Below are 26,829 nucleotides of genomic sequence, written 5' to 3'. Positions count from 1 at the left end.
TGCCAAGTTTGTTTATGAGAATGTTCCAGTTCCTGATCTCTCTGTTGTTCAAGTCGTGCATGAGACAAGCAAGAGAGATCAATTCTTGATGAAGCTCCGTTCTGAGTTTGAAATTGCACGTTCCAATTTGATGAATCATCATCCAGTACCGTCTCTAGATATCTATTTGAGTGAGCTTCTAAGGGCGAAACAGCGTATTGCCACTCAGACCAGCATGGAACATCAGGCTAATACTGATGCCCCTATTACTGTGGCTTATGCAACATAGGGGAGAAATCAGGGTAGGCACATGAAGTCTATCTAATGCTTTAATTGTAAAGAATTTGGTCATTTTGCTCGGGATTGCTCTAAGAAGTTTTGTAAATACTGCAAACAAATGGGTCATCTCCTCGCCGCTTGTCCTATTCGCCCAGCAGGGGAGAAGGGTACTGCTTATCATGCCTCCACAGGTGCTTCTAATTCTACTGCATTGCCTCATGTCGTGTCTGTTACTCCGACTACTATTCCTATAGACCCAACAAATCCGAGTACACTCACTCTTGAAATGGTACAACAAATGATCATTTTTGCCCTTTTACCTTTGGGCTCTTAGGTAAGAATAAAGTCTCTACTCGGCCATGGTATGATGACTTTGAAGCTTCTAACCATATGACCAACACTGCTATTTATCTTTCTAATGTCAAAAAGTATGATGAAAATATGAAAATTAACACTGGTGATGGCAGCTCTCTGCCTATCAGTGTTGTTGGTGATATTTCTCCTACCTTAGCTAATGTTTTTGTATTCCCTGATCTCTCCACAAATCTTATTTATGTTGGTGATTTGATTGATAATAATTGTAATATCTTGTTCTCTCGATCCGATTGTGTTGTGCAGGATTAAACGTCAGGGAAGATGATCACGAAGGGGCCTAAAGTGGGACGACTCTTTCCCCTTCAAATTTTTCTCTCTTCTAGTATTTTTCTCGTGCTCCTTTACTTTCCTATGCATGTAATGTTGTTATTTCTGGAACTAAGATGTGGCATAAACGTCTCAACCACCCAAACTTTGATGTACTTCATACCATTTTTAATTCTGGTTTATTAAAAGGTATAGCATGTTCTTCTCTTGATCTTTCATTTGATTGTTCATCATGCAAACTTGGCAAAAGTAAAGTTCTACCTTTTCCTCATCATGCATCTCATGCCTCACACTATTTTGATATTATTCATAGTGATGTTTGAGGAATTTCTCCTGTTGTTTCTCATGCGCATTATAAGTACTTTGTTACTTTTATTGATGACTTTAGTCGTTTTACTTGGGTCTACTTCCAACGGGCTAAGTCTGAAGTTTTTGTCATATTTAAACGCTTTCTTGCACTTCTTGAGACTCAATTCTCTACCAGCATCAAGGTATTGCACTCTGATTCTGGCGGCAAATACATGTCTAATGAGTTTCAGGATTTTCTTCAAAGCAAAGGTATCATCTCTCAATGTTCGTGTCCTTTGAGTCTGCAACAAAATGGCATTGTTGAGAGAAAAAATCATCATCTTTTTGTTGTCATACGAACTCTTTTACTTGATTCATCTTTTCCTCCTCGTTTTTGGTGTGAAGTGTTGTCTACTTCGGTTCATTTAATCAACCGCTTGCCTTCTCCTAAGTTGCGTCATGTTTCTCCATTTTTTAAGTTATTTGGTCATTCTCCTTCATATGTGGATCTTCGGACATTCGATTGTGTTTGTTTTGTGCATCTACCTGCTCATGAATGACATAAACTTACAGCCCAATCCGTTAAGTGTGTTTTTTTTGGTTATGCTATATCCGGAAAAGGCTATGTTTGCTATGATCTCCATGCTCGTCGTCTATGTGTTTCTCAGAATGTGGTTTTCTTTGAAAATCAATATTTCTTTTCATCTCATGTTGCGCTGCCATCTGCATCTTTATCTATTCTACCTAGCTTTTATGAGCCCAGTTCCACTTCATTTGTGCCCCCTCATGATCCTAACCTGGTGCCTGCTCCTGCTCCTCCTCCTACTCCTGCTTCCACCACTCTTCACCGGTCTATTAGCCCTTCTCGCCCCCCTGATAAGTATGGTTTCTCCTCCATTGTTTCTCTTGTGGCTAGTTTATCATCTATTTTCATTCCCTCTTGTTACAAACAGGCAATGCCAATAGAACTTGAAGCTCTTGAGGAGAATCACACTTGGGATGTTGTTACTTGCCCCCCTACTATTAAGTCTCTTGTGAGTAAATGGGTATTCTTTTTAAATCTTCGATCGGATAGTTCTTTGGATCGGTACAAAGCTCGCCTAGTAGGTCGGAGAAACATGCAGGAATATGAGAATGATTATGAGGATACATTTGCTCAAGTTACCAAGATGACCACGATTGCACTATTTTAGCAATTGCTGCTTCATAGTCCTGGCATTTGCATCAGATGGATGTGAAGAATGCATTTCTACATGGTGATCTACAAGAAGATATCTACATGAAGCTTCCCTCTGGCATGACTACTTCTTCTCCTCAGGATGCCTGCAAGCTACGTCGTCCTCTGTATGGACTTAAGCAAGCTCCCTGGGCTTGGTTTGAAAAGTTTCATGGTACACTTCTTATTCACGGATTTACACAAAGTCAGTATGATTCTTCTCTCTTCTTTCACAAATATGCATTGGGCATAGTCCTTCTCTTGGTCTATGTGGATGATATTATCCTTACTGACAGTGACTCTGACCTGATTACTAAGCTCTAACAACTGCTACATGCCACCTTCCATACAAAAGATCTGGGCCAGCTCACGTACCTCTTAGGACTAGATGTACATCATCGGGTCAAAGGTATTTTCCTAAATCAGCACAAGTATACTCAAAATATTATTACCTTGACTGGTTTAGCGGACACTTCTTCTGTTGTTACTCCTATGGAGGTGAATGTGAAATACAGGAAAGATGAAAGGAACCTTCTTGATGATCCTATTCTCTATCAACATTTGGTTGGGAGTCTCATCTACTTGACCACGACTCGCCCAGATATCTCCTATGTCGTTCATCAAGTTAGTCAATTTATGTCTTCTCCTCAGCATCTTCATCTTGATGCAGTCGATGCATCATCTGCTACCTTCGAGGTTCTCCTACCTGTGGGTTATTCTTTCCTACCAGCTCATCTCTTCTACTTGTTGCATACAATGATGCTAATTAGGCTAGGTGCCTCGATACCCGTTGCTCTACTACAGGTTGGTGTATGTTTTTAGGGGATGACATGATTTCTTGCAAATGTAAGAAACAATATCATGTGTCCAAGTCATCTATTGTGGCCGAGTATCGTACCATGTCTACTGTGTGTTCTAAAATTATATGGCTACGTGGTCTCCTTGAAGAACTTGAGTTTCCTTAGACTACCTCTACACCTCTTCATGCGGATAACACTAGTGCTATTCAGATTGTTACCAATCCTATTTTCTATGAACATACCAAGCACATTGAAGTTGATTGTCCTTCTATTCAAGATACCTTGGAGCATTGAGTGATATCTCTTCCTTACATCTCTTCGGATCTTCAAGTGGCTAATTCTTCACCAAAGCAATGACTCAACACCGCCATAATTTTCTGGTCGGCAAATTGTTGTTGGTTGACTTACCAGCACCAATTTGAGGGGGGATGTTACCATATTTTGGAATTCATATAAGTTAGAAGTTATATTAGTGTTATTTGTTTAGACATTTGCATGTATATAGGTTAATAAGCAAGGATTAATGGGTTGGGTAGGATTGTAATTAAGCCCATAGGTTGTCTTGTACTTAACGTAACCCTATGTTTAAATAGAAGAAAAGGAAGGGGAAGAGGGGCTCCCAATTTTTCAGCTTCTCTTGTGTGTTGGTGTGGTAGTTAGTCTCAAAGCTTGGAGCTCTCGGTTGTGGCAGTTCCAGGAGCCTATTGGGTAGATTTTCTTGGTCATTATTGCTTCCTCTAGCAACTAGTTTTCTCTCGGTAGATTCAGAGCTTGGAGCTCTTTATTTTGGCTGCTCACGACAGCTCCTCTTGGTGGAAATCCTTGGTCATTGCTGCTCTCTTCAACAACTCAATTTGGCTGTTCAAGCAGCAACTCTTGGGCTAGAAAATATTGACATCCTCCCCAACAGACTAGCATTGCATATGCTAATGGAGTTATCTCTCTAGTAACAGGGGGTGGGAACAGTGATGTTATCACCAGCCCTACCATTATCTAATACACTATCTTTGCTCTCTCTTTCTCACAAAAAAAATTATCAGTGAGTAAAGTTACCAACGAGCTGAATTGTATTGTTCTGATTTACCCTATATTTTGTCTTATTCAGGATATTCTCACCAAGGAGATCATTGGTGTGGTACTAAGAGGAGGGGGCTCTATTACGTGGAAGATTTCAACATAAGTCGTTCTTATCACATGCGGCACCCGAGCGACCTCCAAGTGGAACATATTTTATTGTGGCATCGTTGGTTAGGCCAACCTCGTTAGGGTATTTGAAACATATATTTTTCTATCTATTTTTGAATTTTTTAGTTCTGCATTTTAAATGTGAGACTTGCATTCAAGCTAAAAGCCATCGAGTCAATTATCCGTTAAGTATGAATAAGAGTGATGGTCCTTTTGTTTTAATTCACTCTGATGTGTGGGGCCCTTCCCCAAAAGTTGCTAGGTCCTGTGTCTGTTGGTTTGTTATATTTGTTGATGATTGCACACGAATGACTTAGCTTTACTTGTTAAAGTACAAGGATGAGGTCTTTCATACCTTTCAATCCTTTCATAAGATGATCCAAACTCAGTTCTCCGCCAAAATTCGAATTCTTCGATCTGATAATGGTGGAGAATATGTGGATCATCAGTTCCGTGATTATTTTCAACACCATGGATTGATTCATGAAACCTCATGCTTCCAAACTCCTCAACAGAATGGTATTGCAGAGAGGAAAAATCATCACATTCTTGAAACAGCTTGGGCTCTTTTACTTGGGGCCCAAGTGCCTAGCCATCATTGACCTGATGTTGTTACTACGATCTTCCACCTCATTAACCACATGCCTGAAAAAATTCTTGAGTTTCAGACTCCCCTACAAGTCCTATCAAACTATGTTTTGATTACCCTCGGTGTTGAAGCTCTCCCCTCAAATTTTTGGTTGTGTTGTGTTCGTTAATCTCCACAAAAACCAGCGCTCGAAGTTTGATCCGTGTGCCATTCGGTGTCTATTTTTGGGATATGCAGTCCATCAAAAAGGGTATCGCTGCTACTATCCAACTACTAAACGCACATATGTAACTATGGATGTCATGTTTCTTGAATCCGAACTTTTTACTCGTCTATTACATCCAATTCCTCTCTTTAGGGGGAGACACGAGAAGAAGAGCTAAATTGGATGACATTTCACTGGTTCAAGGACATTGATATAGCGACCACTATGGAACCAAATCCGGAGAAGATATCCTCAGAAATTGATGATGAAGTAGTACCCCTCTTCTCCTCAGTATCCAACGACCCATCACCTGAGAATATCATTGAGGTAACTAATCCTATCACACCTCAAAATTCTAACTATATGGCTATTCTTGTTGGCTTTGAATTACCTGTCAGGCGCAATTGGGGCAAACCACCAAATACATATTCCCCTTAAGTGAAGGGAAACAAATCAAAATACCCTATGGCCAATTATGTGTCTACAAAAGAACTGTCTAAACCCCTCAAGAAGTTTGTAAATGAACTCTCCTCACAACATGTCCCTACCAGTGTTGATGAAGCTCTGAAAGACCCTCGGTGGGTTCAAGCCATGAAGGAAAAAAATGAAGCATTAATGAAAAATGAGACCTGGAGTCTTGTTCCTTTACCTGAAGGTAAAAGAACAGTGGGGTGTAAATGGGTATTCTCCATCAAATACAAATCCGATGGAGCAGTTGAACGGTACAAGGCAAGGTTAGTAGCAAAAGAATATACACAAACATATGGCGTGGATTATCAAGAGACATTCTCACTGGTGGCCAAATTGAATACCATTAGAGTTTTGTTATTTCTTGCAGCTAATCTTGATTGACCACTACACTAATTTGACATTAAAAATATTTTTCTCCATGGAGATCTTGAAGAAAAAATCTATATGGATGTTCCTCTAGGATATATAGCAAATTCTGAAGCAAACACGGTGTGCAAACTCCAGCAAACTCTAAATGGCTTGAAGCAATCTCCTAGAGTGTGGTTTGGGAGATTGAATTAGGCAATGCAGAAATATGGTTTAAAACAAAGTAACTCATATCATACGTCATTCTTAAAACATCGATGATGTAAAGTAACAACTTTGATAGTATATGTAGACGATATGATCATTATAGGAGATGATTTAAAAGAAATAGCAAGATTTCAAGAGCAATTGGCAATAGAATTTGAGATGAAAATCTGGGAGAACTCAAATATTTGTTGGGAATTAAAGTTGTTAGGTCCAAGCAAGGCATATTCTTTTCCTAATGAAATATATCTTGGATATATTATCAGAAGTTGGACTACTGGAGTGTAAACCTACAGATATCCCAATAATCCCAAATCACAAACTTGGAGAAGACGCAGACCAAGTACCAACAAGCAAAGGAAGATACCAAAGGTTGGTTAGAAAACTTATTTATCTCTCCCATACATGACCTGATATCTCTTATGCAATAAGTGTAGTAAGCCAATTCATGCATTGTCCTAGTGAAGATCATATGAATATAGTAAATCAAATTCTTCAAATACCTAAAGTCCTCCCTTGGGAAAGGACTTATGTTCTCAAGAGACCATCACTTAAGGGTTGAAGGTTATACAAATGCTGACTGGGCGGGGAATATTTCTGATAGAAGATCCACCTCATGCTATTTGATGTTTATTGGAGGAAACCTAATTATTTGGAGAAGTAAGAAAAAAAAGGCGGTAGCGTTGTCAAGTACTAAAGCTGAGTTTCGTGGGATGGCTAAGGGTCTATGTGAGCTTCTCTGGCTTCAGAGATTATTAACTGAAATTGGCTTTGGCCCGAACTGTGAGATGAACTTATTCTGCGATAATAAAGCAGGTATTGATATTTCACATAACTCGGTTCAGCATGATCAAACTAAACATGTGGAAGTAGATCGACACTTCATAAAGCAAAATTTTGAAGCAAAGATAATTCAATTTCCGTTTGTTAAATTTGAAGACCAGTTGGCAGACATACTTACAAAAACCGTATGTAGTAAAAACTTTTACTACTCACTTGGCAAGTTGAGCATCAAAGATCTATACACACCAACTTGAAGGGGACTGTTGGCGTGAGTTCCTCCAGAGGAGGACTTCTTCCTCTGGAGCGGTCTTCTAGATTTGTAAAAATAGAGGAAGAAGTCCTTTGTAACTACTGCTCCGGAGATGATCCGAGAGACTAGTTAAACATTACTTGTAATATGTGTATATAAATGCCGATATAATTGTATTGAAATAAATAAGAAAGATTTTACAAGTTTACAAAAAATTCCGAACTTTGAGTTGGAGAAGCTTTTATCTGTTAAGAAAATATATAAATTAATATATACATACAAAAATAAAAACAATGTATTCACAAACAATTTTTATTTACTTAAAAGTATGTTATTGTCATTAAAAAAAGTTTGATACTTTGTGTTATACCCTTTGATAATGGGTTAACAGTGGATAGCGAAGATTATGTTATATGTGAAGAGTAGAAAAATTATTATAAAAATGATAATGATATTAGTTAATACCTTTATTATATTTTCTAATGAGGCTTTGATCTTTAACACAAGAAATGATGGTGCTCTTTACATTTCGAATTCCTTTTGTTTAAATCTGATGTGGAGCAAATATATTATCTTGAAGTTTTTGAAAAATGGATTGAATTTTGTTTTACCATTTTTCTATAGACGTATATTCTTGAAGAGTTAGTAAGAACATAATATTAGACAATTCCAGAAAATTGTTCATAATATAAATCTTACCATTTTCTTTATCCAAAAATTTTCATGTTTAGGCATTTGGGTATGAAATTCAACTTATTTGTCAAATGCGGCCAAATTAATGATACCTCTTAGGAGCATGAGCCTACCAATGCCATATGTTGCTCTCAAGTAATAGGAAATAATTATATTAGATATCTTTGACTGCATAAGTGAGTGTTTATTATTTGGATTTTTTTGTTATTTGACAAAAATTATTGCAGTAGTATTTAAAGTTTATCTCGACTAACTTTTTAAGGCATTGATCACAAGTTATTGATAGAGACCCAAATTTACTCCCAAAGAAGAAGATAACAACAAGAAGAAGATAACAAGAAGAATAAAAGAAGAAAGAGAAATGGAAAGTGGAGTCACTACAAAATGGAAAGTGGAGAAAGAAATGGGGTGGGGCATGAGGGCAAAAAAGAAAAATGAGGTATGAGGGCAAAAATGGAAAAATGTCCCTTCTTCTTGATAAGATAAGATCCTACTAGATCAGATTTATCTTTAATTAATGTATTCTTTCAATTCTTAGAATCTCTCCTACATTGATGTAGTTTTTTCAATTTCCTAGAATCTCGTGTTGAGTTATGTAATCCTAGTTGATTAAGGAGTTTTCCAAACAATGCCATAAATAGGGGTGTTGATTGAAGGAAGAAATTAGTCACACTTTTTCTAAATATTTCTTTCCCCTCTAAAATTCGTGTCTAGTACCTCTCCCCTCTTTTCCTCTTTCTTATTCTCTCTTTTCCTTTCTAATACCTCTCCATTTCCCTCTCTTCTTCTCTTCTCTCTTATTCCAACCCTCTTAACTTCTCTCTTTAAACTCTTCCTTTCACTTTTAGAAAAGATTATGACTTCTCACAATTACGGTTCTTATTAATTGGTATCAAAATTGTTCTTCTTTTAGACCTACTTTATCTCAACCGTTAACCAAATAAAAGATCAGTTTAGCTAGACTGCAAATCAGACGATTAAGTAGATTATCGCCTTCACAAGACACACATTTTATGTGGTAAATTATACTTGAATGAAGTCTATCCAATTCTAGTTTCAGAATGAATAAGTATTTAAGTTAATCGAATATTTACATAAAGAGACATCTCTATCGAAGTTGACTAGGGTCTAGCTACTGAACGAAGCAATTCAAACAACAAGAAACAATTCATTGTAAGAGTTTTATCTATCAAGGTATATACTAAATCAAAGCTCTTCGAGTCTAATTTCTATAAAAAAATAATTTTAATATTATGAGCTTTATTTGGTGAGATATCACCATAAAAAACCATAAAAGGTCAATCCTAATAAAGAAATCCATTTTCACAATCATTTCACAACAGAAACACACCTTTTTGTTGTGTGTTTAACTGCAATCTCATTTTCATGTCATTAAAATGGGGGTTTCTCCTGTTCTTCTTAATTTTTTTTCCTCTTGTGTTTTAACACAACATTTTTAGCAATTGGTGGTTTTATTTCACTACTCCCATTTAGTTGTTTTATCCTATTGATGGTCCACCAGATTCACAAGTTATTCCATAGGCCACATTGACCTTCAAAGTAAGTAATAATCTTCTATATATTTATGAGACCTAGGCAATGAGTTAATTGTAGTATCAACCTATGAGTTAATTGTAGTATCAACCTTTGTTTTCTCATCAAAGACTCTACCATAGTATACCAACTCATGTGTCATAGAAAGCATCACAGACATATTTTCTAACTTTAGTCTCTTCTTCACATTTGACCTTTATGATTTTTTCCATAAGTTGTTAATACAATAGTCCAATGTTTTACCAAATTTTACTTCTAACTTGTCCAATTTTTTTTTTTTATATAATTGGACTTCTAAAGTACATCATATAAAAGGTTATATTAAGTCTAGCAAGGATATAAGCTCTAAAAGCATCATTTGCTAGTTTTCAGTTTTTATATTTTCTCAAATCGTTTTACATTGTTTCTTATCTCAGGTTAGTCATTGGGAAATGTCTTTTAGGAGGTTCATCTTTTCATAGTATCCATAGAATTGTAACATTGTCTACTCTCCATGACCAATTCACATAATTCGTTCCTTTAAAGATATCAAATTTAAAAATATCAATAAAATTAGAGTCACCACTAGAAGCAAATATACCTCTGAAACTCATAATATTCTTAAATTAATTTGAAATTACACATGAAATCAATTCATCAATCCGTCCCATTTACTCGTTGAGAATTCATGAGAAACCCTAAGAATATTTAAAGTGCAATAAGAATAAATTATTCACACCATAAGCAATTAAGAATTAAATTATATTTACCATCAGAGATAGGAGTGTGTCAATGGTTAGGGCTGGACTCAGCTTAACTCTTTCGCTTGAGTCAGTTCAAACCAAGAACCATGCTCATAATTTTCACAAGCCAAGCTATAAGTTTTTAAAGTTCGGCTTGGGCAACTCGTGAGCTGGCTTTAGGACGGACTCGGAAATTAAATTTTTTTAATATGCTATAAAGTTCGCAGTTTTGATTGTTCTGGTCAAATCAACATGCAACCAAAGGACAAGTTACCAACGTTGTTAATTATTTTATGAAAATACCCTTTTGATCATCGTAGTCTTTTAAGTATATTTAATAATTCAAAAAATATATTTTAACAATAGAGCCGGTCCCAAAACTTACCTTTCTCACGTGATTGGAAAGGTTTAGTAGACCTAAGATTAAGATTAGACCATGAACTAGCAAACTTGATCCCTTTAGAGATGAATACACTTTCACAATTAATAAAGAGTTTAATATAATTAACCTTCATTTTTTTGTACTTTGTTTGCATGTTCATACCATTGGATGTCCTAAGAACCTATTAAAATACAAATTCAAAGGATTAATATTGCCATTGGGAATGAACTCAATTCAAGTTTATCTAATCCTAGCTAAGTTGATCTAGATACTTGAATTTACATGAAACACTAATTAGGTTTCTTAATTTTTTAAATAAATTTGTCATGGATGTCTAAAAAAAGGGGATGAAGAAATCTACTAATTTAGGCATATTAGTATGATTAATTTTTGGAAATTTGTGTGAGAAAATTTTAAGTAAGGCAAGTCTCGCATCAAAATTATGCAACACAACCATTATATGAAATTAGACTTGTCGATGAATCACCATGGTACTTTGACATTATCTAGCTCAATTGTTAATAAGACCAAGTTTGATTAATTTGAATGTTGTTCATGGGTAACATTTCTTCTCCAAAGTCTATTAAGTGGAATAATAACTGGAACTCGAATTTGAGCAACATAACTCCTATTTTTTTGTCACTAGTAGATTGATTTGATCATGTATTTGCTTTTTAGTTCTTGCAAACAAATAAAAAATTCTTAGATGAATTTTTCTAAGAGCATTTTGATTTTTTTTTTTTCCTGCTCACATATGTACATATGCTTATCAGTTTATTAAATTTATCCAATCCCTTTGGAGCTTGAATCATCTTGGTTAGGAATGCAATTGAGGGAAAGGAAAATGGGTGGGAAGATGATTGTTTTCCAAACTTGGGTTCAATGTTTAGAAATGCAATTAGAAATAATTTTCATTTATTTCCTTAAAAAATGCACTAACATGTCCATTTAATTTTCCTTAGAAATTTCAAAAAAATTCATGTAATTTCCTAGTAAGGTACTAATAGGATTTTATCATAAGGTTTCTTGGAAATGTATATCGTAGGAAAAACATTTCTAGTGTTCCATCCAAGGGCATTAATGGGGCCTTAATAACCTAATAAGACTGAAAGAAGAAAATGCGAGAGATGGTGACATTTTAAAGAATGTTTAATTAAAAATATTCATAAATAATTTTTTTATTTAAAATTTTTTAATACAAGTTTTATCATTTTATAACATGTAATTTAAATCTTAAATTTTATACACATATATGTACCATTTACCTAGTAGCTAATCTAGTGATTAAATGGATGACAATTACAAAACAGGCCCTAAATGTTGGAAATGCAATGGGTGACACAATGAACTTACATTGTCTTGAGCTTTAAATATGGTTTCATAAATATTTATTATTTGATAGTAACTTACCTATTCATTTACACCTCTACTTAGATACTTGCATATAATATTAAAAAAATAAAAAAAGTAATATAATTACAAAATAACCAAATTCTGTTCCAAATGAAATTGATAATAGAATATTTATCTGGTTATGAGAGTGACAGAAAAGGATCACTCTTATCCGTTTCAATTCTTAACCATCTATTCACTCAACAAACAATCTGACTGCAATTATACACTAGAACACATCAAGTAACAACAATCAGAGTGAACAAATGGGTTTGTAGTTTTCCTATCAAATCTGAGAAATAAACATAAACAAGGGTTGGCCTACCCACCTCACAAAATTTGACACTCCATTGTCAAGTTACCTCACTATCGAACTATTAGAGAGTCACTTTCATAGATTGCATGATCATGACAACCCAGGCTTCCATCCCACCTGCCTCTCTTCCTCAGTGAAAGGACATCGGTGATCGATTAAGCCTCAAGGCGTATGATAGCATCAGGGGCAGATGGACATGGTCATCAAAAAGCTAACCAGGCTCCCTACATGGCCTCTCTCCTCAACAATAATAAAGGGATCATCTGTTTTGCTGAATGAAGTGGCAGACCAGGATCACAGCCCCCCAAAAATAAACCCCTCCTCCCTTCCCAGGTGGAATTTCATTCAAACTGCAGGAATAAGAAACAAGGACAAGAGATTGGGAGATTGAGGATCAGCTCTGTACAGGGGAAGAAGCGGGGATGTCGTGTTCGTCGTCGTCGTCGGAGGGGGAAGATGAGGGAACCGACGCTTACAGGAAAGGAGGGTACCACGCGGTGAGGCCGGGGGATCAGTTTTCTGGAGGGAGATACATCGCACAGAGGAAGCTCGGTTGGGGGCATTTCTCTACTGTTTGGCTTGCCTTCGATAAGCAATCGTCGGTGAGATTTTTTTTTCTTTCTTATGTTGCTTTTATTTGATTTTTGTTACTGTCGGTTCCTTGTTGGGGTTCATTAATTATATAACATATTCTTGGTACGTTAACCATCTTTTACGTGGCTGTTGATCTGGGTTTGTCTGAATTCTTTCTCTTCCTTCAAAAAGATGTCTTCCTGCTTTCCTTCGGGTTGGGATTTATCGGCTAAATTTGTTTGGTTAAGCGAGGATTTGCATTATGATCAATGCCCTGTGGATTATCTCGTAGTTTTCTGAATCTGTTTAACGTTGTGGTACTGGTGGTTTGACATGTGGAATTCCTATTTGCTGATGGTGGGAATCATGGTGTTAGCATTTTCCTTTTAGAGCTTCTCAGTTTTTACCTGATTCTGAATATTGAATTAGTGCATGAGTGATAAAACTTTTGCTAATCCTTCTTAATTCATACTATTGCTTGGTGGGATTTTTTTTTATTTTTTTTACATGGATCCGTTCATATGAGCGGCTTATCTAAAATATGTCTGCCTCAAGAACCTCATGTTCCTTTTGGTATCTTCATCTTCTCTTAAAGAAGCTTTATTCTATAATAATTTAAATCTTAATCTGTAACACACCCTTATGAATTTCCTTCGCAGAGATTTGTTGCTCTAAAAATCCAAAAGAGTGCACCAGAATTTGCTGGAGCTGCCGTGCACGAGATTGAAGTCCTGACTGCTATCGCCCAGGGTGATCCCTCTAATTCCAAATGCATAATTCAATTGCTGGACCATTTTAAGCATTCAGGTCCAAATGGGCAACACATTTGTCTAGTCTTTGAATTCCTTGGAGACAGCTTGCTTCGCTTAATCAAGCATAATCATTACAAAGGCATTGAATTAAATAAAGTAAAGGAGATTTGCAAGTGGGTGTTGTTGGGTCTTGATTACTTGCACCGTGAACTTAGCATAATCCACACTGATTTAAAGCCTGAAAATATTCTTCTTGTGTCCACCATTGATCCCTCGAAAGACCCCATAAAATCCAATACAATTCCTATCCTTGAGAGACCTGAGGGTGGCCTTAATGGAGGTATTGTATCAAACATTGAGAGGAAGCTTAAAAGAAAGGCAAAAAGAGCAGTCGCTAAGATCTCTGCAAGGAGAGAATCAATGGAAGGAATTTCTGAGAATAAGAAATCCTTAGAAGGAATTGATATGAGATGCAAAATTGTGGATTTTGGGAATGCTTGTTGGTTTGATCAACAATTTTCAGAAGCTGTTCAAACAAGGCAGTATAGAGCACCTGAAGTAATTTTGGGCTCAGGGTACTCATCTTCAGTGGATATGTGGTCTCTTGCTTGTATTGCCTTCGAGCTTGCTACTGGGGACATGCTATTTATTCCCAAAGATGGCCATGGATATGATGAAGATGAGGTAAGGTTAATTTTTTGTATATTTCTCCATATCATTATCAGCATTTCTTCAGAAAGTAAAATCAGGTAGAATTATCAAGTTTTCTAATTATTGTTGAATACTACTTGGCTTTACTTTCTACTAATTCTGAATGATATGATATATCACTTACTTTTACTTAACATTGCTTATTTACATGCCATCTATTTTATTTGAATTTGTTACTTTTTATCTTTTTGAATGTTAACTTAGTTTGATACTTGTTATTGTTTTCTGTTTTTTTTTTCTTCTGTGTGTGTGTCTGTGGCTAACAAAATACTTCACTACAACAATGATAGATCCAATGAGAAATACTCCTGGCCCACTGGGGACTTACTACACAGATCTGATTCACATAAGTAGTTGTGGACGCTAACTGGGACGAATGATCTGATTTGGTTTTTGTTATTTTGAATGTTAACTGAGTTAGTTACTTGTTAGCTTTTAGTGTTCATCTTGGCTATTGGTTATTACCTTTTGGTGGCTAAAAATCCAAAAACTCTTTTTCCATAATTGGAAGATTTTTTCTAGTAAATGATGAATTGTTTGAACCTGTTTTGGAAGGAGAAGCTTATATGGTTTCTTAAACACAAGTCAAATACCCTCTGAAGTGAAGTTCTCTTTATTGCTCCTCTCTGACTGAAAGTGCTGTGGTTTCAGGACCACCTAGCATTGATGATGGAACTCCTTGGAAAGATGCCTCGAAAGGTGAAAGGACTTCTTTGCTCATCCACTGTTTTCTCAATCTTGTTCACTTAACATCTGATTCCTCTTACTGCTAATTACAGATTGCTATTAGTGGGACTCATTCCAAGGACTTGTTTGACCGACATGGTGATCTGAAGAGGATCAGGAGGCTGAAATTCTGGCCTCTAGATAAGCTTTTTGTTGAAAAATACAAAATTTCAGATTCTGATGCTCGTGAATTTGCTGAATTTTTGTGTCCACTTCTCGATTTTGCACCAGAGAAGCGGCCAACTGCAGCAGAGTGTTTAAAACACCCATGGCTCAATATCCAAGATCCAAATCCTGTTGATGACAAGAAAGATATTGGTATGCAGACAGTGGAGGTTGGGATCCGTAAACTTCGTGTATAAGGGATAACTGAAGGATGGATTCTGAGGTTTAACATTTAAAATCTCCTCTGTGATGTGGGTTTGAGTTTGTGATATTTTTAAGGTCGGTATAGCTCCAGAATAAAGATTCATTTGATTGATCAGAAGTTCTAAAATTGCTAATTCTGAGTGAGTGTCAGGCGAATTGGTCTTTCCAAAATCTGTTCCAGTAAATTACATACATAAATACACGGTAGAAGATTGACAGTGATGTGGTTTGTCAAGTTTGAGTAGGATGGGATGGAGAGAGGGAGATCCCACAACATGGTGGATTGACATTAGCATCTCTAAGTGTCAATTTGTAGCTGCTGAAAAGGTACCTGCCACTCCTTTATCACTGACATTTTTGAAAAATAAAGGAGAAAAATGCGTGAAGCACTCCTAGTGCTTGCACTTTTTGGAGGATAATATCTAATGGATTTGGGTAGCCATTACTTTTTGCCAAGGAGAGAACATGGTGGGTCAGTTGGTATGTAATGGTCTGAGCTGTGTACTTTTGGTAGTGTGGCTATGCTTGTTCATCATCATGAAGAGATGCTTGGATTGATCTTTGAGGGACTTCATTCTTCATTCAGGTAACCCTTTAACACTTGTCAGCGGTTTTTTGTTTTCATTTTTCTGATGGTGAATGTTGGAAAGGTTATTTTTGCAATACGAGGACATGAAGATATATTGTATGTGTAAAACTAACTTCAATGGCATAAGGAATAATGTATTGGGCTATTTATATTCATATTATTTCTTTTTGCTATTGAATTCTCTGTATTTTTTGTATTTTCACAAGAAAATACTGTCTGGTTGCAATCTCATCCCGCAATGCTCTCGAAAGCAGTTTTAACCTGAACAAAATTTTGCAGTTAGAGATGTCTGGGTTTCCTTTGCATGGAGAAGATTTACCATCAGGTGTGTGGAGAAGATTTCCTGTCATGCTGGAAACTTCTCTCATGCAACAATGGCTTAGTTGATCGATCTGGATCAATCGAATTGTAGGTTGAAGATGATCTGGTTAACCAGGCTTTGACCTACCTTAATGAATTACAACCCGATAAGGACTCGTGTGATTAGTTCATTTTGATGAAGGGTAGTTGAGGGCAGATTTTGGCTTTAACTGCGGATCTGTCATGGCCGTCAATGGGGTTTATTGAGGATGTACAATTACAGCCTAGACTGATCATGGGAAGAACTCCCCAGTACTTCGCAGTTGAAGAATTATAATAGTTGCACTAGCACTGACACTCTCAGGAGTAATTGCAGCAGTTTAAGAGATGACATGGTAGTGCTAAAATAAAAGTATTCAATGAGGCACACAAGAATTTTTACATGGTTCAACTAAACTTTGGCCATCTAAACCTCTATATACAAGCACCAAAAACCCTTTACAAAACCCAGGAGGCTCACAAAATCCCTCTCAACAAACCACAAAGCACAAGTTTCGAATCTAAGGAGGATGGCAAATTTTACTTTTTCAAAATCACACCTTGGGGGTACGTTTCTACGTACTTTGTCATATTCTAAGTGTTGTGGGTCAAGTACACTTAAGTTACCTTGAGTATGTTGAGTTTTCCCTGATCAAAATGAAATAGAACATTAGAAAAATCAAGTATATTTGAACGCTTAACCTCAAAACAATCAAACTTATTATTCTAACTTATTCGACTTACCTCATGTACACTCATCCATTTGATCCTAGAACATCATAGACCACACATACTCAAGTACACTCGACTAACCCTTGAATGCATTTGAGTCGTGATTCTAGAGTAAGAAATTTTTATTGCTTGGTCTAGGACACTTGACCTTGCTCAAGTATAGTCGAGGCAATTTCAACAAAACATGGGTTTTGCTAAAATTTTAATAATTTAAGCTCAAGTGTTACATATGAATTGTCTACAAACTTGTAGTTATAATCTAAATACATTTTCAAATATAAATTTTGCCTTTAACGTAAAAATTGACTCTTTACAATCCAAAAAGGTCTTCTACTTGAACTTGTCTTCTTCTCAACAACAATATTCCAACTTTAGCTTCGGGGTATTGGCAACTTGATTCTTCAAATTCTCAACACAATTTTGTGTTGTAGACAATTCAAATATGTTGATTTGATTAGACTTCAAATTATCCGTTTTGTTATCATCAAAATAAGGGAGTGCAACAAAATTTGAGACCTTGGTCTAATAGATATGACCATCAACTCAATGGAAATTCAAAGAGATCAAATCAAATTTGAGATTATAACTACATCACAAATTGATAAACTTGGACATTATATGAGCAATCCCATGTGACTCCATTGTGATAATCAAGTTGTAGTTCATATTGATTACAATTCAGTGTATTGGAAAAGAACAAAGCACATTAAGATAGGTTGTCATTTTGTTTGAGAGACTGCAAGCTAAAATTATCAGAATGGAGTAATTTCCTTCAAAGAATTAAGTTGTTGATATATACACAAAGGTAATTATAGTCGATTCTCTTTATAATATATGCTCCAAGCTAGGTATTTTTATGTTCATGCACTATCTTGAGAGGGAAGTGTTGAAAAGAAACTATAGTGAAATTCCTTATTTATATTCTATTTGTATTGTATTTCATATATCAGGAGTATTCTTATCATAAAATCAAAATCACCTCTCTTGAGTGGGAAGAAAGGGAGGGCAAGGCCAAGTTGTCATTTCTTGGTGAAGACAGAACAAGCATTTGGATCTTCTTTGTCCCCCATCACTAAGTGACACAACATAGTACAAATATGAAAGAGATGTTGAGACTTTCATTGATTAATTAAGTTATCTATATCTGATTAACTAAGTTAAAAGTGAAGCACAATACTAAATTATGAACTTATGTAGTACTATTTTACATGAGTTTTATAATTCAATAATGTTTGATACCAGGATAGAACAAAACCTAGTCGACCACAGTGATGTATAGTATGAACTTTTTTGGTACTATTATGTTATGTGAAAATTAGGTCATGTATGATAAAGTACTATATTATGGTTTAACCTTAACCTAATCCTATATTACATTGTGATAAGGGCAAAAGTTGACCCTCCTCAAAATCCCCTAAAATAGATTTTTACATGTTCAAACAAAGGTTTTTTCAAGTTCTAGCTTTCAAATACATCTTGTTAGATAAGAAGAAGAAAAAAATACAAAATATATTATTATGGTTTGAATTGGGTGGAAATTAGGGCATTTTTTGTCCCAAAATAAATATATTATTTTATTATCTTCCCTAAATGAAACGTTTCTTTGGGGAAGACAGTGTACCCATCTCACGACTCTTCACATAAGAGGGCTCCGGCCTGCGCATGGTCTAATTATCTCAGGTGAAGGGCAGTTCTGGGAAAGGATCAGTTAGGGCTCCCAAACACGCTACTATATAGACGAAGTTAGGAGCCCCTGTCTGGAACCTGGAGTTCTCCATCCTGCAAATGGACGATAAGCAACTCTCTTGTGGTTTCTTTTTGTTCAGCATTTTCCCATTTGTCTACTGAGTTTGGTTTTCGGTTTCTTATTTGGGCAGCCGTGATGAATCCTAACAGAGAAATTAATGATGGGGCTTCACTGGCCTCGACGATTTTTCTCTTTATTGCAAAGGATTTCTGAGCAGCAAACCAGCAGAGGAACCTTTTTTTGGTGTGCCTAATAATAATCCTTGTTGATAATCGGTTCTTATATGGGTTTAAAATTTTCAGAATTGGTATTCCGTTGCTTAAGAAAACCATTTGTTCGACGGAACAATTGATTCAGAAAGGGGTTTTTCGAACTAACTGCATTCCGATGTTTGTGACCACAACAACAGGAGTTACCTTCTGGCGAATTGTTTGATCAAATTCAGCAAGTCGGGCAGAGGAGAAGCAGAATTTGATAGATTATTAATGGTAATCTCCCTGACAGAAATTGAAACTCAAACTGATTCATCAATTTCCTACACGGATATTTTTAACTACTGCCATTATTATTGCCGGGAAACGGTTTCCCTGAGCCAGGAGTAAACCCAGAAATGAGGCTTTCGGTAATGTCAGCTATTTGCTTCTTTTAGATGTTTGCTCTTTCTTTCAATGCAGCTTCCCTGGGAAGGTCTTCATGGACACTGCCCAACAAAATCCCATGGAACTGCCGAAATTCAGATGATGGGTAAGTTACAAATTTGATGGTTAATTTTATGGATGAAACTGGAGCAAATTTGCCTCTTTAATTCAAAAAGAGAGACAAACAAAGAACAATATAGAATTGGTTCTGTTGAACATTTATTTCCAGAAAATAGTAGACTCTGGTTCTCACTGGTTGAGACAGCGTTGGAATTTTCAGGGCAGCAGTAACCCAAAGGCCTCCTGCTGCATTCCGTGCGATAACTGCATCAAAGGGAACGAAATGGCTTCAGTTCATCAAGCAATCTCATGAGGAATGACACTGAAGTAAGCATTTACTGAGCGTGTCGGTTGATTTTTTAACCAACCCAGGCTCTCAATCAGAGACCCCTTTTAGTTGGATCCAACGGGAAATCAGGTCATGTGATCTCCCAGACACTTTTGAGAAGGAAGAATTTGACCCTCGAGTGAATTTCGAACGATGAACCTCCGGTGACATCTCACATCATCTATTATTTCCGATCACAGTCATATAAAGCTCAACGTTAAGCGTCTTTCATGAGAGCTGAGTGACGTTTCTTCTCCCTTTTCGGCTTCGACGTTGGAAATCTGATTCGAAATATCCAAGATGCTACAGGTTTCCTCTTGTTGGCCCTGCTTCTTCTCCTTCAACCACTTTCCCCACTTGTTGGCCTCCAGCGTCTTTACCAGTCAAACCGACACGGAATTTTGGGAGTTAGATATTTCCGTGAGCATCTTTGTCCGGCCAACGGAAACGGTCGGCGGGCCCTCGAGAGAAGTGTTCGATCAGAATTTAAATGGATTTTAAATCACCGTTTCCACAATAAATTAAGGGTATTTTTGGAACCAAACGAAAATAAAATAAAATATTGAAAATTATTATTTTAAAAAATAGTTTGTAAAAATAAGCAAATTATCTTTTTTATTATTGAGAATAATAATGGTTAATTTTTTTTATTTTAGAATCCCTAGAAAATAATTATTATTATTATTATTATTATTTAAAAATAATTAATAAAAATAAAATAATGATTAAATTATTCGAATTTCTCCCGCGAATGGTGTCGTGCTGTCGATGACTACTACGAGAATCCAGCCATGATGCCAGGTGGCAGGAATATAAAGCGCCAAACAGAAAGGCAGAAGGGACAACAAAAAGGACAACAAGGTAACCCTAAAACTGATGATAAATCATCACTCCCACGTGGCACTGAAATTTAAATCATAAATTACTAATCTAGCCTTTTCTCTTTTCTTCTATTGTTTTTAATTTCAAGGTTATTTTTGTCTTTTCATACGAAAATCTGCTTTTTTTTCTAGTTTCGTAAGCGCGAGAGACGCCGTTTGAAAAATGAAAAAACCGCAGTCTCCAAAATTCAAGAAAGCGAATCTTCCAAATAAAAGGCTAGGGTCAGTTTCGTCCATTCACTGGGAGAGAGAAAAGAAAGCGAAAGCCGGGCCCACAAAGCAAGCTGTCACCAGCCCAGTTACCATTCCCGCGTTTCTCCTCTTTATTTGCGCTTTATAAACCCTCCGTCCCTCTTCCCTGTTTCCTATCCTACGCCCTACTCCTCTTACCCCTGTCCATTATCCTACGCACCTCCCTCACTATGAATCGCTTGACTACTCTTCTCCTTCTCTTTCTCTCCTGCTTCTCTGCTGCTGTCTTCGCTGCATCCACATACCCTTACCACGCCCGGCAACAGAAGCAGACATTTAATGTCGTCGTCAAAGGCGGTGGCCGGGGAGGCAACGTGACTGAGTCTAAAAGGTTTGAGGGATCGTCGGATCTGGTAAACCTCCGGTACCACATGGGTCCGGTGCTCTCCTCTCCGATCAAAATCCATCTTATCTGGTATGGCCGGTGGGCGGTGGCTGAACAGCAGCTCATTCGCGACTTCCTCCTCTCCATTTCCGACGCCTCCGTGCCGTCCCCCTCTGTGGCCGAGTGGTGGTCCACCATCGCCCTTTACACCGACCAGACCGGAGCTAACATTACCCGTTCGATCGCCATAGCCCGCGAGTACACCGACCGTGCCTACTCCAAAGGTACTCATCTCACCCGCCTCTCCATCCAGCAGATCATCCAGCACGCCGTGTCCGTCTCCGTCGACCGCGCCGTCGACCACAAGAACGGCATTTACCTAGTCCTCACCTCCCGCGATGTCACCGTGCAGGAATTCTGCCGTGCCGTCTGCGGCTTCCATTACTTCACCTTCCCGTCCATAGTCGGCTACACCCTCCCCTACGCTTGGGTGGGTAATTCCGGGAAGCAGTGCCCTGACGTCTGCGCATACCCTTTCGCGGTCCCGGCCTACATGGCGGGCGGGGGTCCGAAGGCCCTGAAGCCGCCAAACGGAGACGTGGGTCTGGACGGAATGATGAGTGTAATCGCTCACGAGCTGGCGGAGCTCTCGTCCAACCCGCTCGTAAACGCCTGGTACGCCGGCGAAGACCCAACGGCGCCGACGGAGATTGGGGATTTATGCGAGGGGCTGTACGGTACGGGCGGTGGCGGAGGGTACATAGGAAAGGTGTTGAGCGACCAGAAAGGGAAGCAGTATAACATGAATGGCAGAGGAGGGAGGAGGTTTCTGGTACAGTGGATTTGGAGCCCAGTGTTGAAGGCTTGCGCTGGGCCTAATGCCCTTGATTAATTATTCTCATTTTTGTTAATTATTTATTATTATTATTATTTGAATCAATTTTGTTATTATTATTATTATTATTAGTATAAATATATTAAATTATAGAATAGAATAAATATATAAAATTTGTGAAAAAGATGGTGTTTTTAGTATTTTTCTTTTATTTTTTATTCCTCATATATATTTTTTAAATTTTCTATTAATCTCTTGAATTTTTTATTTAAATCAAATTACTCCCCAAAAAATTACGATATAAGTCCAAGTGTATGAATTGCGACGTCCATGATTACGGTGGGGCTTCTTGTCGGATGGGCCAAGGCATCGACAAAAGGGTGGTAGACGCTTTTATTTTAAAGTACATCCTGCCAACTGTAACGAATCGCGACTGTGGAGAGTGGGTCCACTATCGTTCAGACTATCACATTCATTTTGGACGTTTCTGATTATATGACAACTCAAGATCGTATTCTCTCTTTACCTTTAACCTTTAAAAATAATGCACAAGGGTTATCTTAGCCGTCCGATCAAACTGTCGGATTAACGGTTCACTGGTTACATAAAAGGTGACAATTGATGCAAAGGGTTTCTAATTATTTGCAATATAAAAACCACTAATGAATCTGAGTAAAACATTACCTGCCAAGTTCCTGAAACAAGTTCCTCCATTCAAATTGTCCTGGGCTTCTAATCAACTTCAGTAACAGTGAAGAAGGATTGTCTCTCATCTGCCTGAAACGGGTGACAGGGAAAGGGGGATTAGGATTGATTATCTTTCAGAACTGAATCTGTAGCTAAGAAGAAAGGGGAATTGGAGTACTATTGCTACTTGAAAGATTAGCAGGCAAAGGTTCTGTAAATCAGAAAAGACTGGCCATGGAGTGTTGAGAAGTGAACTGCAAGAAGGATTACCTCATTGGAGATACTGGACTGCTGTAGTCTTCGAGGCAAGCATTGTGGTTCCCTGACATCCTTGCAGCTCCATGAAGGACCACTGCAATCTGATTTCGCTTTAGGCTTCTCAAGATCTCTAATACTGCACAAGCTTAAGGACAGTTTTTTCTGCTTAATTCTAGCTTTCTTTCCACCGCCGATGAGGGGTTCGGCATCGGGTCTGTTGCAGGAGTTCTTTTGGGAATACTTTGTTTCGTTCTTCTCACCATTTCCACCACAAGCAGGAGTCTTCTCTTCTAGTTTCTGCTGCCACTGTCTGTTACTGGAGGACAACATTGTACAGTCCCCATCTCCGCCTGCAACGTTTCTGTCAGAAGATGAGTTCCCTTCACTTATCAAACCTTGTTTATGTTTGGGAATCTCGGAGGGCTTCCTCTTGCCCTGCTTCTCCCTGGTTGAACTGACTGAACGATTAGAAATTCTTGGGGAGCTATTGATGGCCCTATGCAATCTCCGTGCCAATTCTTCGTCGTTCTCATTTTTAAACCTTTGACCCTTGTACAGAAGCTTGATCGGAACTTGTTTCTTCGGTTTTCTCACGGAATTTCCTCTGACGCTCATGTCTTCGTCGAAAGACGCGACGAGTTCCAGGGCGCATTTGGCTGCAGCAAAAGCCCTAGCTGCTGTAGCGGCCTTTTCAAGGGCAGCTGCCTTGGCTGTAGCAGCAACTTCTGCCGCAGCTTTAGCTGCTGACATCGAATCTTCAATAACCTCCTCCGGCGTTTTCCCAAAAAAGGACAAATGGGGAGAGGAAGAAAACACAGTTTGGCTACTCTGCCTCTTTAATCCAGCTAGCAGACGCTTCCGAGGAGGCAAACTCGCGTCAATGTCCCCATGATCGCCATTAGAACACCATCCATGAGCTTCCATCTCTCGTTTACTCACAATGTTAGTATTAATCCTCCGGCAAAAAACGTCAAAATCTGCTAGCCGACATAGGTAATGAATCCTAATCCCACTCGTGTTCAAAATCACCTGACATAAATTCGAAATCTTATCCACCGATTTCAACAGATTAACTCAATTCCATCGCAACGAATCATCAAAATCTACCACCAAATACCCACAAAACTATAAACCCACTCATCCGAATGCACTCAGAAAACAAAAAAAAAGTCACAAATAATAAAAACTCCAGCTCAACTCAGACAATCTTCACGCCACAAGACTCTTTCTTGACTCCTTAGCCATAAAAGGAACCGAAAACCGGACGCCGTCACCCACAGTCCGACATCGATTCAATTCCAAGATCAAACATGGCGACACTGAACTCAGATAAATAACCATCGGAGAGACGTTAAGACGAGAGAATGATAACGCGGAAGAAGAGGAAATTCGAGGCGAATAGAGTACCTGACTTGTTCGTCTGGGAGAGATCGAGCATCAGCGAATTGGTTTTTTTTTTCCTCTGAGAATTCAGGGTGATTGCCCAACTCTGATGACCAGAAACGAAAACCGGAGCAATTTTGTGCAAGACAGGAGAATTCGACTGTTCGGGAAAAACCAGGTTGCGAATATTATTATACCGTGGATAAGCAGTAGAAATAACCACCGATTCCTAGCTAATAACGATAATACCCGTCACAAACCTCTAAATCTAAATTCCACAAGTGATTTTTTAATAGTTTATAAACCTCTAAATTATTATCCTTTTATTTTCAAAAATTTTGATTTTTTATTTAATTTTTAATACTGAAGTTCAATTAAAATTCAAATATCTACTCCAGTGATCACTTATTGGGTACACTTGTAAATAAGTATTTTCCAGGTAATAACTTTTGTCACACTCGAATAATAATTATTTATACACCTAAAAAAATATTTTATTTATTTATTTATTATTAGTCTTATTTCGCCTTTGCTTGTCGAAAAAACAGGCATACAATTTGAACATTGCTAGAGAATTTCTCATTCTTGGGCATAAATTCTGAACTCTACCAGTGAAATGGAGAAATTCACTAACACAAATTCCGAACTATGCCAATGCAATGGGAATTTGGCTAGCATAGATTTTGAACTATGTCAACAAATTGCTAATTTTGTTGGGGAAATTCACTAACACAAATTCCGAACTATGCCAATGCAATGGGAATTTGGCTAGCATAGATTTTGAACTATGCCAACAAATTGCTAATTTCGTTTTCATAAGGTTCGAACTATGCCAACGAATTTCTCAATTCATTGCCATAAATTTTAATTCTTCTACCAACAATTTCATAATTTAGCTGATAGAAGGTAGTAATTAATGTTAATTATTTTTTATAGTTTTAATTATATCTATTAAGATGAAAATTAAAAATTAATTACAATCAAATTTATTATAAAAATATATTATTAAAAAAAATACAAGAACTATATTTAAACAAAAAATATCCAAACTAAAAAATGTACAACTAAAAAAATAGAAACTGTATAAAAAACACAAAATCTAAGGGTGGGTCTGAGGGAGTATCTGAAGATGATTGACCCTGGGTCTACACAAAGAACTAACGCATCTCATCCCAATGAGCCAGCTACATAGTCTTCATCTTCTCCTTGTACTCGACTAGCTAACACCATCATGTGTTTCTCGCACCATATGTTAGATGTCTTCATGTTGACAATAACAAGACATAGTTATAATAATGCATTTGAATTGAATAAATCATGTAAAAGATAAAAAAAAAACTTTAAGCTTTTATACTTACATACTATACTCCAAACCCTTCAATCTACTGGTACTATGACTGATGGGTGATCCTAAGTTACTTAATCACAAAGCAATTTTCACATTAAAATTTGAATAGATAGGTATAAATTTGTTATATAAATTTTAAAATTGCTTCAATTTAAATACATATCATCTCCTCTTGGATGCACATAAAAGACTTTGATCTTGTGGTATGTAGAACATTTTGTTTTCTAACATTTTCCACGTTCACATGAGAATGTCTCTCTAATACAAAATTAAACGTTATAGAACTATAAAACATTGAAACTTCTAAACAAAAATTTTACAAATCCAATTACTTTGAACCTAAGTCCCTCAAATATCTTATGGCACAACCATTGCCTAAGCCTCTAGGGAATCCCCTATATAAAGGGTTGAAAGTGCAGTATGGAGACATCCTCCTCCTGCCTTATGTTTGCCTCTACTAGACAAATATGCTAGCCTGATGCTGCTGAAATGCGATACCCAAATGGAATACATGATGGCTCATGCCACCTTGTTAATCTGTACATTGATGCCAAACTTATCCTTGACCAAAAGAATAACATCAATTTTTTTTTTTAAATATTGACACAATAAAAAATCTAATTGAGGAAACTATAATATTTACCTCATTATACGGGTATCTAGCTAATAGCTGATCATCAGTGTAGGCCTTGAACTTCTTTACCCTCACATCCATGTGGTTGCAAAGGACATGACTTACCAAATGAGTGATAAGGGCATTGAATTTATAAAAAAGAAAAGAAATAATTCATTGACTTGATTATAATTGAGTACAATGACTCTCTATTTATAACAGATGAAATAAGTAGATTAAGATTACAATTAAACTATCCTTATCCCAGCTACATCCAAAATCAAACATCAGTCAACATAACTACAACACCTTTTAATTGAACTTCTTCTTTGAGACTCCTCTTAGATTCCACCATATGAATTTTAGC

At 37.1% G+C, this 26,829-nt stretch overlaps 3 protein-coding genes across 5 annotated transcripts; 2 read left to right on the top strand and 1 right to left on the bottom strand.

The window, feature by feature from the left end:
• The first annotated feature begins 12,577 nt into the window (after positions 1-12,577).
• On the top strand, positions 12,578-16,181 carry LOC137938762 (uncharacterized). Its single transcript, XM_068783794.1, has 4 exons — positions 12,578-12,918; positions 13,549-14,325; positions 15,004-15,051; positions 15,132-16,181. Exons 1-4 carry the CDS (start codon positions 12,739-12,741, stop codon positions 15,438-15,440), a joined length of 1,314 nt encoding a protein of 437 aa, XP_068639895.1. The 5' UTR covers positions 12,578-12,738; the 3' UTR covers positions 15,441-16,181.
• Positions 16,182-21,133: 4,952 nt separating this feature from the next.
• On the top strand, positions 21,134-22,274 carry LOC137938882 (protein EXORDIUM-like 5). Its single transcript, XM_068783974.1, has one exon. It carries the CDS (start codon positions 21,184-21,186, stop codon positions 22,228-22,230), a length of 1,047 nt encoding a protein of 348 aa, XP_068640075.1. The 5' UTR covers positions 21,134-21,183; the 3' UTR covers positions 22,231-22,274.
• A 320-nt stretch (positions 22,275-22,594) lies between these two features.
• On the bottom strand, positions 22,595-24,637 carry LOC137938883 (uncharacterized). 3 transcript variants are annotated; one of them, XM_068783976.1, is made up of 3 exons: positions 24,526-24,637; positions 23,131-24,437; positions 22,595-22,950 (listed from the first exon to the last, which is right to left on the bottom strand). In XM_068783976.1, the coding sequence occupies exons 2-3, from the start codon at positions 24,040-24,042 to the stop codon at positions 22,906-22,908; spliced, it is 957 nt and encodes a 318-aa protein (XP_068640077.1). In that variant the 5' UTR covers positions 24,043-24,437; positions 24,526-24,637; the 3' UTR covers positions 22,595-22,905. The 3 variants fall into 3 exon arrangements, with proteins under 3 accessions (XP_068640077.1, XP_068640078.1, XP_068640076.1); XM_068783977.1 differs by having other exon boundaries at positions 23,131-24,147; XM_068783975.1 differs by having other exon boundaries at positions 23,131-24,637.
• Between the last annotated feature and the right edge of the window lie 2,192 nt (positions 24,638-26,829).

Source organism: Aristolochia californica, unplaced genomic scaffold (assembly GCF_029961685.1).
Source record: "Aristolochia californica isolate CCGP_79_NKW_82.1479 unplaced genomic scaffold, dmAriCali1.0.hap1 SCAF_8, whole genome shotgun sequence".
NCBI lineage: Eukaryota > Viridiplantae > Streptophyta > Magnoliopsida > Piperales > Aristolochiaceae > Aristolochia > Aristolochia californica.
This window is presented reverse-complemented; position numbering and strand designations above follow the sequence as displayed.